The sequence below is a fragment of the Mya arenaria genome, chromosome 1 (assembly GCF_026914265.1).
Source record: "Mya arenaria isolate MELC-2E11 chromosome 1, ASM2691426v1".
Lineage (NCBI taxonomy): Eukaryota > Metazoa > Mollusca > Bivalvia > Myida > Myidae > Mya > Mya arenaria.
Genome location: NC_069122.1, coordinates 3,270,972 through 3,286,098, shown reverse-complemented (window position 1 = coordinate 3,286,098; position 15,127 = coordinate 3,270,972). Strand labels below are relative to the sequence as shown.

General features: G+C 33.6%; 1 protein-coding gene across 15 annotated transcripts in view; it reads right to left on the bottom strand.

Annotated features, from left to right (window-relative positions):
- LOC128234062 (corticotropin-releasing factor receptor 2-like) overlaps positions 1-15,127 on the bottom strand; it is a 339,798-nt gene that overhangs the window by 8,200 nt on the left and 316,471 nt on the right. For all 15 annotated transcript variants that reach the window (XM_052948041.1, XM_052948072.1, XM_052948030.1 and 12 more), the window contains 4 exons: positions 5,070-5,189; positions 4,287-4,387; positions 2,782-2,879; positions 1,661-1,781 (listed from right to left, as the gene is read on the bottom strand). In XM_052948041.1, the coding sequence (XP_052804001.1) occupies positions 1,661-1,781; positions 2,782-2,879; positions 4,287-4,387; positions 5,070-5,189 (440 nt within the window). The remainder of the gene's footprint in view (positions 1-1,660; positions 1,782-2,781; positions 2,880-4,286; positions 4,388-5,069; positions 5,190-15,127) is intronic.

Here is a 15,127-nt window from a genome sequence, read left to right as displayed (position 1 = left end):
AAATATTGAAAGGCACACTTTGAGTTTACGATAAGTAGCCCGAAGTCAAGGAAAAGACAAAACTGGCATCCCCTTGAGAAATGATTTACATAAAGTAATAACCCGATAACCTGGTGTTTTCGTGATAATGAGGAGCACCATTGTTGTGCCTTGCCGTCGTTCCCTCGTTAAAACAACATCATTGCACGCGTCACATAGTTCCGTATTCGTTAGCGACTGTTTACGCGTCCGAACGCTGAGAGTGACACATTCGTTAACGAGTTAAGACCGCAATGAAATTGCCCAATTATCGATTTACCATAGGAAACAAGTTGTTATTTTTTCTATTCAGACGGTTTTTTAAATGTAATGCCAAGAACATCTTTCAGTTTAGCATTGTAACGACAATAATATATCTGCAACGTAATAAGTAGCATAGATGTTTTTTGTTCCTTATTCGATTTATATTCCATTTAATTTTGTTAGCCTATGTACGACAAAAACAATTGATATTTCAATACTTAAAGCAAATTCAACAAATGCAATTATTTATATATTCGGTTGATTTTTTTTATTAAACATATGTATAGCATTTTGTCATTTAAGATCTTATTACTAAAAAAGTGGTAATTTAGCTCCCAATGATGGGCAAGTCGCTTAATGAATGTATCGTAGTAACCTTCTTTGACCTAGATAGTATCTAGATCAATTATCATTAAATATTACCGATAAATAGCTACGTTTATTGATTTCACTAACTAAACGAACAGAAATGGTCGGTTTTATCCCTTAAACAATGTGATAATTTGAACCTGTTATCATAGCTATACGCGGCGGAAAATCAACTTGTTTCCTAGTTTAAAAACTTATATAAGTATCTGATTAGCAGATTGTAAAGTTTCAATTTATTATTACCCATGAGCAATGATAAGATAAATTATATATATAGATATATACTATAATGTTAAAAAGGCGTTTTTTTATAATAACTTTTTATTTCATATGATACTGAGTCCCCAAAACGTCTATCCAAACTAGACATGTATTGCTATTTAAAAGTAACCTTTATCCACACAAACTGAAAGAATGTGATATCCGCTAAATGTGATAGAAACAAATGTGTTTTCTAATTGAAAGACAGCGAGAAGTCCCTAATTTAACTGTTGGTTTCAATTTTATAGGAGCAACGATATGATAAAGATATGTACAAGATGTCTATCTATAAGATATGTATTGCAGTTTGAAAGTACTATTTATCCGCACAATTAAGACATTAAGAATAGATAATACTCAATGCGTCTATTGCAAGGGAAATCCCAATGTTAAGAATAGAAAACACTTTTACTTACTTGACGTTTTAAGTCAAAATAACAAGAGGAAAACATATGTGACAGTTAATGTAAAGTACACACGGGCGATACATGAAGAGCTCATTGTCTAACCTTAGTTAACTGAATGAAAAAATGTTATCACATACTACTATTTTGATATCTATAAATTTACTATTGAACGCTCATCAAACGTAGTTTTAGTAATTATCGTTTCTATGAAACTTACTTGACTAACTGTTACCATTTTATAGTTCTTTCCAGAGGGTAATAATGGTTCCAGGCATTTTATCGCATTGGGATATACATGTACTGCGGTGTTATGTCCTTGAAAACATGGGCATATATCTTACCGCGTGTGCTGGTTGTTGCAAGTAGGTCAGTACATGTCGCATGATTATCCATAGGATGTTCTTCACGATAAACGTCACTATCAGGTGACAGTGAATTGAGTTTCTAAGGCAACGCAGGCTTCTGTAAAGATCCAGAAACAATGTTTTATGACATTTGTGTAGAACGTGACTCAATACATTGTATAGGCTCCGTCAACATAATTACTATACTAGAGGGTTGAAAAGGTATATATTTTAAATAAACAGTTCGTAAAACAAGACAATATGGGACTGGAATTTCCTCTTTCATGCATCTTCTTAAATTAATACAGCTTCAGCGATATCAAATTGTAGTCTGAGAACAGAAATAAAAACGGACCAAAATTTTGTGCAAAACGAGTTTACGAACACAGAATCAAAAACAAATGTCAAGAAATTGTATGATTTATAGCTTCCATTTCTATTTCAACATGGAAGAAACCAGCTGCACAATGAGAATTGCTAACCGAATTACAAACGTGCCTGGAGCTGCATTTGTTTAACTACTTTCCTTAAAATAGCATTCGAAATTAATAAAGAGTGTTCCTGCTTTCCTTCAAAAAACACAACAACACTGTATGGATGCTTATCTCGTAGTGAAGAAAAATAGTACATTACAAAGTTGGACGGTAAGATTTTGTAAAAATAAGTTAAAGTTATTACACCAACTGACACGTTATCAACCGTATTTTAAACATTATGCATTGAATGCGATTTATTCGTCATTTTTTACATCTGTTTTTAAAAGAAAATCATGTTTGGTCTGCAGTGTAAATAGTCTCCATGTTTAAATTTTCATCCACATCAATACCCATTGTGCGTACATGTATCTTTAGTTCTGTCATATACGTTCTTATCTAATAAAGATGCATTACACTACTACGTGTTTCAAAAAAATCAAATACATACTTCTTTGTTGTGTCATGCAATGCAATTGAATTATATGTCACGGAACTTATTTGCATAAGTTTGTCAAATAAAAATGTGCTATCTGGGCCGGTGAAAACATGATCTGAAAAAATATTTTCCAGGTTCAATATACGCCTGATAATAAGTTGTTGACATCTGGAAATGCAAATATTGTCAAAACAAATAATATGTACCTGAAGTACAAGAATATGTAAAGAGCCACAACCAAGGCGAGGGTAGAAACACTGAAACCCACGTTGTATATCACACGGATGGCCATCAGGTGATTGACCTGAAATTAAAAGAAAGCAGAAGCAATTATAACAGATATGGGCACTTCAATTTTATCCATGATTTAAAATCAAAACTTTTTTTAAAGCACACTAATGCTGAATAAAGAATATATGTAGTCATATTCAGATGGCAGGCTATGTGATTGTACATGCACTAATGTATTTTCTTATATGTACAGGTTCGATTCAAATACTACATACACAATCACTTCACAAATTAAATCCTTTCGTCCTGTCGTCGTATCTAAAGCAATTGTTCACAGAACACTTGACAATGTACGGTACTCGTCATGATTTGCAGCACTGTCTAAATTGGCATAAACTGCTCGAAGAAAAAAACCCTCATATTATTCCACTAAACGATCATTGCTGTGTAAATTAACATTTCGAGGTACAGCCTGTTGAAATAGAAACCGTTTGTGTTACTGATTTGCCTATAAATCTACGAAACAAGTTCTAGAGACGGGATTTGTCTAGACCCCCGGTATTTTTTGACAGCGATGATGAAATGCAATGAACATTTAATGTTGCAACTTTGATATACAACACACACTTGATGTTACTTGGTACAATTTGGTTCAAAGATAAACGTAGTAATGTTAGAAACATTCAGACTGTTTTTCCGAACGATATTGTCTATTTTACAAAACAAAAACCACACACAAACTGACCATTAAAATTAGCGTAACAATTGCCATGCATGTTGTTAGGTGGTTCTTACAACAAATGTGAAAATCTGTACTAATATACCATGCATCAAGAATTTACAATGAAGAATATTCCATTGCCACTGAAAAAATTCTCAAAAGTAAAAATTCGTTATGTATGATATACACTTTTAACATTTTAACGGATACAGGTTATATTGATGCTCTATATAAGAATACAATTAAAGTCAAGGTTTTGCAAGACATATCAACCAATTTCTATATAATTTTCTCGATTACAATGATGGAAAATATAAAATTATGTGAAATAACTTATGAAATAACAATGAATGTTGTTCATAAATGTTTAATTGCTCGGCGGATATCATTGCCACCGTTCAGAAGTGAAGACATGTCCTGAATCACAGCAATTATATTGGTTTTTGCTATTTCTTCATAGCAAATAACATCCTCCGACTATAACCTAAATTGACAGCAATTGAGACTACCTAGCGAAATCAAGTAACTGACCTCTTGCTGAATTTATATGAATTGCAATTTAAGCAACTGAACAGACATTCCGTCATAGTTTTGTTCGTGGCCTGCTGCACATGCTATACGCAGTTATTTCATTATATGAGAAATCCGAATAAATACCAATATGTTTCAAATTATTACTTATATTTTAACTGCAAAGTTTAATTGATGATTAGTCTTTTATAGTTACGTATAACACACTCCAAAACACATTAGTTCTACCTCTTGGTCCATTGGCAAAGGTTCTTCCTCCGGAATACATAAATCGTAGATTGCTTTTGACGCCCATGTCCCGTTGCTATTACAGTATTTCGTAGCGTTGTCTGAAAAACAATAACGGTATCTTGTTATTTAAGGTAATTTCAAATTCTAATTTAACTTTAGCCAATAGATTTATTAATTTATTGAAATGAATACAACATACAATAAACCAATACACAGATACTCATCCGAACATAACATTTGCTGAATTTTGACAGAAGTCAAAGACTTTTTGCCTTAAACAATAGACGAATATGTAGATAAATTGAATGCAGGTTGTTAGGGGGTTTATTCAGTTTGTGAAATAGTAAACGTCTACGTGACTGACCATCCTATAATTATTTATTTGTACCCCAAACTCCTGTTACAAACAACCCTATTCTGCTACTACGGAAATGCCTTGAACCCTGTATATGACTAAAAATTGAAATAAGGACCCCGCGTTCGGCCATGTCGCATTGAAATGCCATACAATATGCCATTTTATTTTAAAGCCCTCAAAACATACCGTAACAAAAGCAATGACCACATGTCATTCCTCTAGCTGAAGCTCAAATAGTTGGTATTCATAGGATTTTATTAAATACTCATTTTAAGAACTCAACCGGACTGGCATACACAAAGGAGCAGATCGGCAAACAATTTCTTGTGATCTCGTTTCAGTGCAAATGAACAGCAAAGGCCAAAAGCAAAAGAGAGGATCAAAATGAGATGATTGAAACATTCAACACAAAATAACCTTACTTGCTTCGTTAATGCCAACAAGATAGGAGGGACAGGGGATGGAGGCGTGACTTCCAGCCGGCGTCCGAGGCCAACAGGACACGTTATCCCAACTGCTGTTACAGTACATGCCTTCTCCATCTGAAATTATACATTGAAATATATATTAATAATTATATAGTAATGTCTACACAATAAACAATAAACAATTTCAACTGATACTTAGAAATTCCCCTTATGTAAAATTAAAATATTCCATATTTCGCTACCAAACCATCCTTCGCCAAATGGAACTATACATGTCCTTCGCCATAATATTCATAACAGTATTTGTGGCATCTTAAGTCTACACATTGTGGCCATATTATCAACGATAATACCGTGAGATCGAATTTTCGAATTAGATAGTATTAATTGTAACAGGATATAAATTAAAACAAAAAGTTTGGATGATAATATAACTATAAGCCTAATCATTTAACAAGTTAGATATTTAATTTATTTATTCTCCTAAGTCATCATCTGAAAATATTGAGAGAACGACCTTTTCTCGAACGCTTCTTTATAAGATGGTCCATACCAGATATCTACTGATCCAGATCCTAATTTCATTATATGATTTTATAATAGTATTTCAACCAATCATAGTTTGTGGTGTTGTACTGTAAAACTGAAGAAAGCCATATCTATCTAGATGTTACAACACATGTTACATGCCTTCCTTGTAAGGATAAACTTGAAGTGTTGATCCTAGTCTTAAAAGGTTATCTAGTCAACTGACCTTTGAAATAAAGTACTGAAACTTTTGTGGTTCATCATTATTGGAAACTGCTATGATATATATATATGTGCTATAGTTTTATTAAGCTCACAGTCACCATGCGTTTAGGCCTATGCCATTTGTAAGATAAACTTTTCCACAGCCTTCTAAATGAATGATAGCCACACAACTCAACGTTAACACCTTTTTATTTCCCATTTCCGCTCTACAAAAAACTGGGCTAAACAATAAATCAATTAACAACCATCAAGTTTTGATCACGATTGGATACTATGCATGAGACATTAGCCAAATATAGTAAAACCTAAGCGTGTTTATGTAAAGTTCGCTAACACTCAAAGGATGTTTACTTATCCAGAAACAATGTTATTAAACACAGACAGAGCTCAATGAAGACGCCCACGTTTCTTGGCATATAATGGTAATTGTCTTTGCATTATTGGTAAACGATATGTTAACGTTTATGTTGTTCTTGCATGTTCTCTCTGTTGAGTGTGCTGTTCCGGCATTCATTTGTAATTCTGTTCAGACTGATCATAGTAAATGTCTTGCTGCTGTCAGTGTTACGGTATGTCATTGCAGTAAAAATGCTAATATGACATTTTGTAGATCACTTAAAAGTGTCCACATAGCATGGAATGCAAAGGGAATAGAAAACGTTTTTTACAAATAGCTAGATTTAAACCACAAAGAAGGGCAAGTCTCAACTCACTTGACTAAGACTTTTTACAGGAACATTTGTAAGGCATCAACTACATTAAAAGCGACACATACGTCATAATACAGTAAATACAAATTACATATTCACTTCAAATACCTTGTTTATTCACCTTGGTTTACCGCTTTGTGAAAAAAAGCGTTTTCCACCTGAATGTCCAAAAGCGGTGAACAAACACTTTTTATTGCAATGTTTACTTGTGACCTTGAGTGTAATTGTATTTTTACTAAGCGTAACACCCTTAATAACATATTGTTTCCATACGACTTTACTACAAGAAAAAAGTTTTATGTTTGATACTAATAAGTTTTACAAATAAACAGCAAACCTTTTACAGCCTGTGATGATGTACTATGCCATTTATATCTTCTTTCTTGTGACGTTTTGAACTGCTATAATGCTCTTAACATAATTGCTATCAGACTGAATCATTGATTCAGGATTTTCTTTTTAAGAACCGAGTTCGTCTTGAGGAGCAAGAAACATCTTCAATGGCAATTCGATTGTTGGGAAACACAACATAGTTGGCTTTTTCTTAGCAACAAGACTTACGTTATTAAACAAATACTTGTATGAGTGGAAATAGGGAAAATGCTTAATTAGGATTGTTTTCTGTATTCTTAGTCAATTGTGTCGACAGGTAACTGTATCTATGAGCATATTTTGAGTAATTTTTGTCATCAACATGTTGCTTATTGAGATACAGTTTCAAAAGTTTCCAATAATATAATATTTTCAGAATTTAATTGATTCTGTCTAAAAAGGATCCAAAAGCTAATTTCAGAGGCATTCTCGAAAGTACATAGTCAACAGAACGATTTAGAGAATACCTTTGCGTTATTTGTTGTTCACATTGAGCCAATTAATATTAAATTTTTTTTTGAAAGGTTGTCATAAATACGGCAGGGAACAATGTATCAAACTTGCAAAGAAAGAGCAGCAATTTCATATCATATAATGTGGTATATTAGGTAAAACTTTATGGGGCTTCTCGAAAACTCCACAATGATATGAACTTTATATAACAATGCACCTGAATTACGATAAATAAAATATACATAAACATATAATGGATTCTGCTCATATGCAGGTTTTGCAATACACACTGACCTTCGAAAGCATTATAAACATAATCATTTTTGACAAGGTTTTGCCGAACACAAAAACAATGTTTTGCGTTTAAAGGCCACCAGCCACAACACATTGTACAGACTTTATACAACACATCGAAACCTAACGTTTCTAATACAATTACTTACATTTTCACACAAAAACAAGTATATAGTATAATTGTCGTAAGCTGGGTATTTAATGTATTTAACATTTTCAGTAGTGTCCTAGCACAGTAGACTGGTGTGAAACATTAGAATGTGTGCCTTTTTTGAAACTCTGCTTTAATTTAATATATCACAGGCACAATGTCCGTTGCTTCAAAAATAAAATGGGCCCGAATCGCTGTTGCTTCAAATATACCACAGTCGAAGCGAATGCTCCGAATGTCCCGTCCTTCTAATATGTTACTAAGCTAGCCGTTGCTTCAAATATCAAAAAGAAGCGAATGCTCCAAATGTCCCTTCCTCCTAATATACCACCAAAATAGCCGTTTCGTCAAACATACCACAGAAGCGAATGTTTCGAATATCCCTTTCTTCCAATATATGACCCAAAGGGCCGTTGCTTTAAGTATTAAAGAAGTCCGAATGACCGTTGTTGCTTCAAATATACCACGTAACCGAATGGCAATTTTATAAAATATACCACAGGACCGAGACACCGTTGCTTAAAATATACCATGGACTAGCCATTACTGCCATATACCATATATCATCAGATAATTCGGGTCTGGTGATGTTTCCATGTTTGATACACATCCATCGAAAACATTGAACAATTGCATAATGATTAATCAAAGTCAATGATGGCATATTTCAATTAACTGCAAATAATGAGCGTATTGCGTTACTTGCGCAACTGCAGATTAGCTTTCCTGTTTTAATGTTATTAAATTTGGGGGTATTCTACTGCAAAATATGATATTTCATTGCAATAAAATAACTGTGATTGGACTTTTCGACTGCAATATTTTTAAAACAAGAATGAACTGAACTTAAGGTGAACTTTCATACATCTAAACTAAACAAAACACTAGGGCACCCTCATTCACATCACCGTTTACAATACTCAGTCAATAATTATTGTATATAGTTAGTCTTAAATTTCCTTCAAAGTATCATGTGGAACAGAACAGCGATTGTAAGTCAGCAAAAACGAGCCTTTTTTATCACTGACATACCCTTCAATTCAAAGTCGGAAACATTAATTAAACACACATTCCGTACGTACACAACTGTATACAACTCGTCATAATCAATGCGTGCTCGTGTCAAAAGATGACTTTTGATGAAAGTTTCTTATATGACAGTCATATTTTTTTAAGAAATAAAATAAACAAACGTTTATCGAAGTTACCAATTTGTTGTCGGTATTGAACTTTTATGTTGGTGTCGTGTTACACTGACCGTCGCAAGGCTAATTATTTGTTACGCCTAATTTGGTTTAACATTCTTCTGTTATAGTTTTTGCACAGTGTGGCAACCACTTTGGTAATTGCCAATTCGTCAATTAGTTGTTAGAATTCCTTAATGACCCGTCCTTACTACATATAAGTATCATCTACTTTTCCGTTGCAAATGCTTAGGATAGTGTAGAAAACTACTCGTTAAGTTTGATAAGATGTTAAAGATCCGATCGTTTCAATCTGATGTCGAAAATTTGCTGACAATATATCATGAACGGTATATGAGTCTAGGCTTAAAAGAATTGATTGTTGCACGTATGAGGAAAACATGGCTGGAATACGGACAGTGTCAGTCTTTTTTATACTTGAGACTTACTATCTTATCCTTTATCGTGTTCGACATCAGTGCATAAATAAACGATACTATGTAATGCTCATATTTGTAGTTTTTAAATCAATTTAACACTATAAATCGTGGATTCCTGAAACACCTTTAAATTACAGTAAAAGCAGACTCAAACTCAAATATGATACTGTTTCAAGCACATCAAATCCAACTATTAAAGCTAAGGATACGGTTACGTTTCTCCATGTGTATGTTGTTGAATGAACTCCCGTACTATTGCTGTGTCATAAAAAAAGTTCAATGATGTCAGATATATCTAGCCCATGGAAGACAATCAACGAACAAATAATGTCATAAGGCGTTGGACACTTTGCAACAAAACATGAATTTCGGTGGGAAAATACAAACCGATGATATATTACTTTCACAACACGTTCAATGTTTGGATACTGTTGATGTTTGTTTACGCATGATTTAGATTACTAAATGCATAACATTCAAAAAAATATATCAAAGTAAAAAATACTCTAATTACAAATAATGATTAAATTGTAACAAGGACGCATTATTTTGCTTCACCAATTGTCCATTATTCAGAACGGCTTCTTAGATCATAAATCGCGAGATGTGTTTTCCTTGGACATTTCCTACAACTCAATGTGACGTTAATAAACACGAAATCCCAGACAATTACAACCGTAACTCCACTCTACTCCAAGCGGACATAGTGAAATTCTGGACTATTGGATTGTGAATTTACACATAGTTTGGTACTGGCATACAGTCTTCAATTATGGGTACACGAAATTAGTTTCGTAACGTTGTCAAAAGAAATATGCTTTACATTTCGTAGCGTTATCTCTCCTTTGATGCATTTTTCACTCACCGTTTCAAGACAAAAACAAACTTCATGAAATATATTACATTTTGTGTCTGGTGTAAGACATTAATGTACGGTTTTTGGAATAATGAACACAATATGAATGTAATAGGACATAGGACATTCTCTAACATTCTTGACCATGTAGTACTGCCATGTGATTATCTGATAAATCATGGCACACAAGACGTGCGGTTAACAATTTACTATTTATATTTGTTTCTAACATACGTATTCCAAAGATTTCGATTTTTACGTATCAGTTCACCCCACCTAAAACCCTTTTTAATGTCACTACTACAATACAGCTACACGACGCAACCTAAACCCTCTCTACCGATTATCGGTAAACAAAATCAGTGTCTTTGGCAGTTTTTCGGTCTAGAATTATGTTAAAGGCTTTTTTGTTTGACCTTATACCAGGCTTGATAAATGTCCAGACAGAAATGACATTCAGTAAATCAATAGTCAACTTAAATTATTTCGAGAAATTCAAAGATACGCTGAGAATCGAAGTCGATAACTTATGTCAATTCATATAGTTGAACGTATCATAACTATACTGCAAGAAGAAAATGGATTTATTTCAAAACCGTTTACGAAGAACAATTGAAATAATATTTAATGAAGACAGGAATACCAGGGACAGACAAAGTTGTTACCAATTGAAATATAAACAATGGTATAGGCCCAAAAGATACTGAAGGGGAGACACAATCGAACAAACACTATAAACAGATAAAAATGTATCAAAAATGGATCCCTGAAACATGAGTTAACTGCGGGTTAAAACTAGTTATATTGGCATAATCGTGTCAGAACATTTATCAATACTTACATATACAGTTCAAGCTTATTTGGTACTGCATCAACTTGAAAACAATGATGAATAAATTTACACACACATATAACCCGATAAAAGTAATTTCAAGTACTCAACGTCCTGCCGACAATTTAAATGAAGCCGAAGCAACAGGACCCATCTAAAAAGATAATAGTAGGTTATTTAAAAGAAACCACCTCAAATACCTCTCCTAAACAAACCCTGTCTTTATATAGTTTAATAATGATTGCATCCATTTATAAACCGGGGAGAACAAAAGGAAATAAAAATAGAACAAATCAGCAACAAAATATATAGTCTGTCACAAGCCAAGTAGCCAATCTTAAACAAGGAGGATGTAAATTAAAGACTACCGGCCCTTATTCATTAAGGAAGAGAAGGATAACACCATTAAAACAAGTTCAAAATGAGTTGCATAACTGCTAGTTATCCCTATGGTTTTCAAAAAGGAATAAGAACTTTTGTTGCATTAAAAGATAAACGGCATACCTTTCCCTCAAAGTTAAAGGTATGTGGGTTTGTTTGTGTCCATCTTTCATACTTATTCTGAACGTAGATGGTAAAAATACTGATACTAATTACGCTACAAAATATAAGGTTGGTAAATCCTAACAGCATGCTGTTTAATTGGGTTAAATGGTCGCTAAATAGGGCACATATTTCTTTAAGAATGGCTACGTTACTTCAACTATCAACTATCACCGTGCGTTGGTTAGTTTTTTGTCCAACTTCAATATAACTAAAAATATATATCGGAAACAAGGTACAGTTTCCGTTACAGTAACTTTATTCGGAGCAACAAATAGCTTGAGTAAATATCCATCGCATGCTGATCATTTACAAAATGTCTCATTTTGAAGGAGTGTTTTAAAAGTTCCATGCATATAGCCAGTATAATTGTTCTGTAACTTTTGACGTGTATTTGCTCGGAGCTACCCTCTAATGACTTACACTTTCCATATATAAATCAGCCGATTGTAAGCGAAACAAAACTCAGAAGCATTTGGGCAAGCCTCATAACAATGTCTGGCGTAATTAGTTTTGTGTTCAGGTTTCAGACCAAAACTTATAAATTGTGAAATACGTAATCAGGAAATGCTCTCGTCTTCCTTTTTTAACACGACCCTTCAATTAGATTAGTAAAAATGCTTCACGTAATTGTTAGAAAGACGGAAACTGTTCCCAAGTACATGTATTCATTGTTGGTCGTGTTCCGGAAATAATCCCAAATCTTTGAATTCCGTATAAAGTATGGTTAATATGTTAAAAAAAACGTGTTTTTAATACGAAATGAACCCATTTAAAATTATATAGCATTTGTAATTTAAATATTATTATAATGGAATCTTTACAATTCCAGTTCGATCTTAACTGCAATAGGTTTTCTTTGAGCTTGTTTTAAGCCATAAAGATTTAAACTTAACGGAGACTTCAAACGAAACTCACCGCGTTACAAGGCAGTCAGATGATACAGTTCATCCCCACTGCTAATGTTGTCCCTTCAGATTTCCTTGTTACACAATACACACATGATAAAATAAATTCATCTATAAATGCTGTGGTAGCTGCTATATAATGTTAAGTGAACGATACATATATGCGGGGAATGAATCATTCCGATATACGAGATTTAAACCTAACAATTGTCCAAAAACGTATCAATAAGAGCCGCAATATCAAACTAAAAATTGATTAAAGCAAGATTAATTCAAGCTGTAAATTCATCCGAAATGGAGAAACATCTCAAACTATTCGTCAAATGCATTTTCATATAAGAAAGTGATGGTCTAAATAGAGAGATTTCCACTAAAACAACAACAGATATAACATTTTATTTATGAGATAAAGATGCCATTTTAAAAAGATGGGACACCTTGTATTTAGAAAATAAGGTCGCGCCTCTAAATGTGTACGTGCATTTGTATTTATGATAGAGCGATATGTTTTTGAACGACAGTGGTGTTTTTGAGACTTTTCTCAAAATATAGAGGTGCAGCTGTATTTAGAAATTAGAGTCGCACCTCTTGATATGTACGTGCATTTGAATTTATAATATAGCGTTAAGTATTTGGACGACAGTGGTGATTTTGAGACATTTTTCAAAATATAGAGGTGGAGCTGTATTTATAAAACAGTGTCCCGCCTTAAAATATAGAGGTGCAGTCATATTAAAAGAGGTGCGTATGCAGTAGTGTTAATGGAACAGGGGAGATCTTTAAAATATGGATATGCAATTGTTTTTTTGCGAAATAAAGGAAGGTGCACGTATATGCGACGATATGGACAAGACGGCTTTAATGGCTTTATATTTAGTAGTATGCACAGAACTGTTCATCTATGAATTAAGAGAGGGACTTCCATGGCAATGCTCATTTATGAATAAAGCGAGGACTTATATGTCGTGGAATAAACAGAAAGGCTCGTCTATGAAAAATAGTGCCTTATATAGTGTGTGGTATTAACGGAATGGCTCTTCTTGTAATTAAGAAACGGCCTTTTATTTCGTGGTCTGAATAGAAAGGTTTATCTTTAAATTAAAGAGGGCCTTCTAGTTTGTGGTATGAACAGAAAAACTCGTCTTTCAAGAAAGAAAGGGCCTTATTTACTGTTTATGAACTAAAATGTTCATCTTTAAATTAAGAGAGGGCCTTTTATTCGTGGTATGCACAGAAGGACGAATGTATGAAAATAGAGAGGGCCTTTTATATTGTGTTGAATGGCTAGAAAGACTAATCTATGAAATAATCTTATAAATAAGAGAAAGGCCTTATATTGTGTGGTATGAACGGAAAGGCTCTTCTTTGAATTAAGAGAGGGCCTTATATTTCGTGGTATGAGCAGAAAGGCTATTCTTTGAACAAAGAAAGGGCCTTATAGTGTGTGGTATGAACAGAAGGGTTTACTTTTGAATTAAAGTTTGCCTTAAAGTTCGTGGATAGAAACAGAAATTCTCTCTTTGAATTAAACGAGGGCCTTTTATTGTATTGTATGAACGGAAGGGCTCTTCTTGGAATTAAAAGGATTTTATTGTATGGTATGAACAGAAAGACTCATCTCTAAGATAGGGGAGTGCCTTATATATTGTGTGGTATGAACAGAAAGACTCATCTCTGAGATAGGGGAGGGCCTTATATATTGTGTGGTATGAACAGAAAGACTCATCTCTGAGATAGGGGAGGGCCTTATATATTGTGTGGTATGAACAGGAACGGTAATCTTTACATTAAGAAAGGGTCTGACATTGTGTGGAGTGAACAGAAACGGCCTTTTATATTGTGCGGTAGGCACAGAATGGCTATGAATTCAGGGAGGGTCTTATATGTTGTGGTATAAACGGAACGCCCACTCTATCACATATACGTAAAACGAAACGACGCTGTTTTACCAACAGTATATAATTGAAATCACCTTATTTATTTATTCAACGTTCTCCCCTTTAAAACTACTACAAGTGCGTTCTTCTCGGATTCATTTCATTATGCACCAAATTATTTATTTCGGAAACCTTTTACAAGTTTTTTCCGTCTGAAGCGTCAGCAGGTACGTTACATCAAAGTATAGACACACTCCTAGATGATAAATTTGATATATTCTCAACAAAATACCTTAACAACATATCTTTTATGTATGCTGACAAATACCGTCCGTAAGATGAAATGATCAGTATTAAGGGCTTCCTTATTGGTTTTTCTAATTCATTTTCTCTGTAAAATCCCTGATGAATGCAACAATCTGGTAGCAATTATACTAAGAGCATCAGCGTTTTTTTAAGTCGTCAAAAGAAAAGAGATTTGCGTTCTCAGTAATGACAAGTATTGCAAGTAAAACCCTTGCACGTCTTCGTGAAAACATTAATTTCATAGATAGGACGTGAAATTTACCAATGACTCTAAGTTTCAAAGAGTAATGACATCAATTTGTGTCGATATCTTAGATAATAACTCCTGTAATAGCAACGGATAGAAGATCATGAAAGAAACTAGCCTGTTATT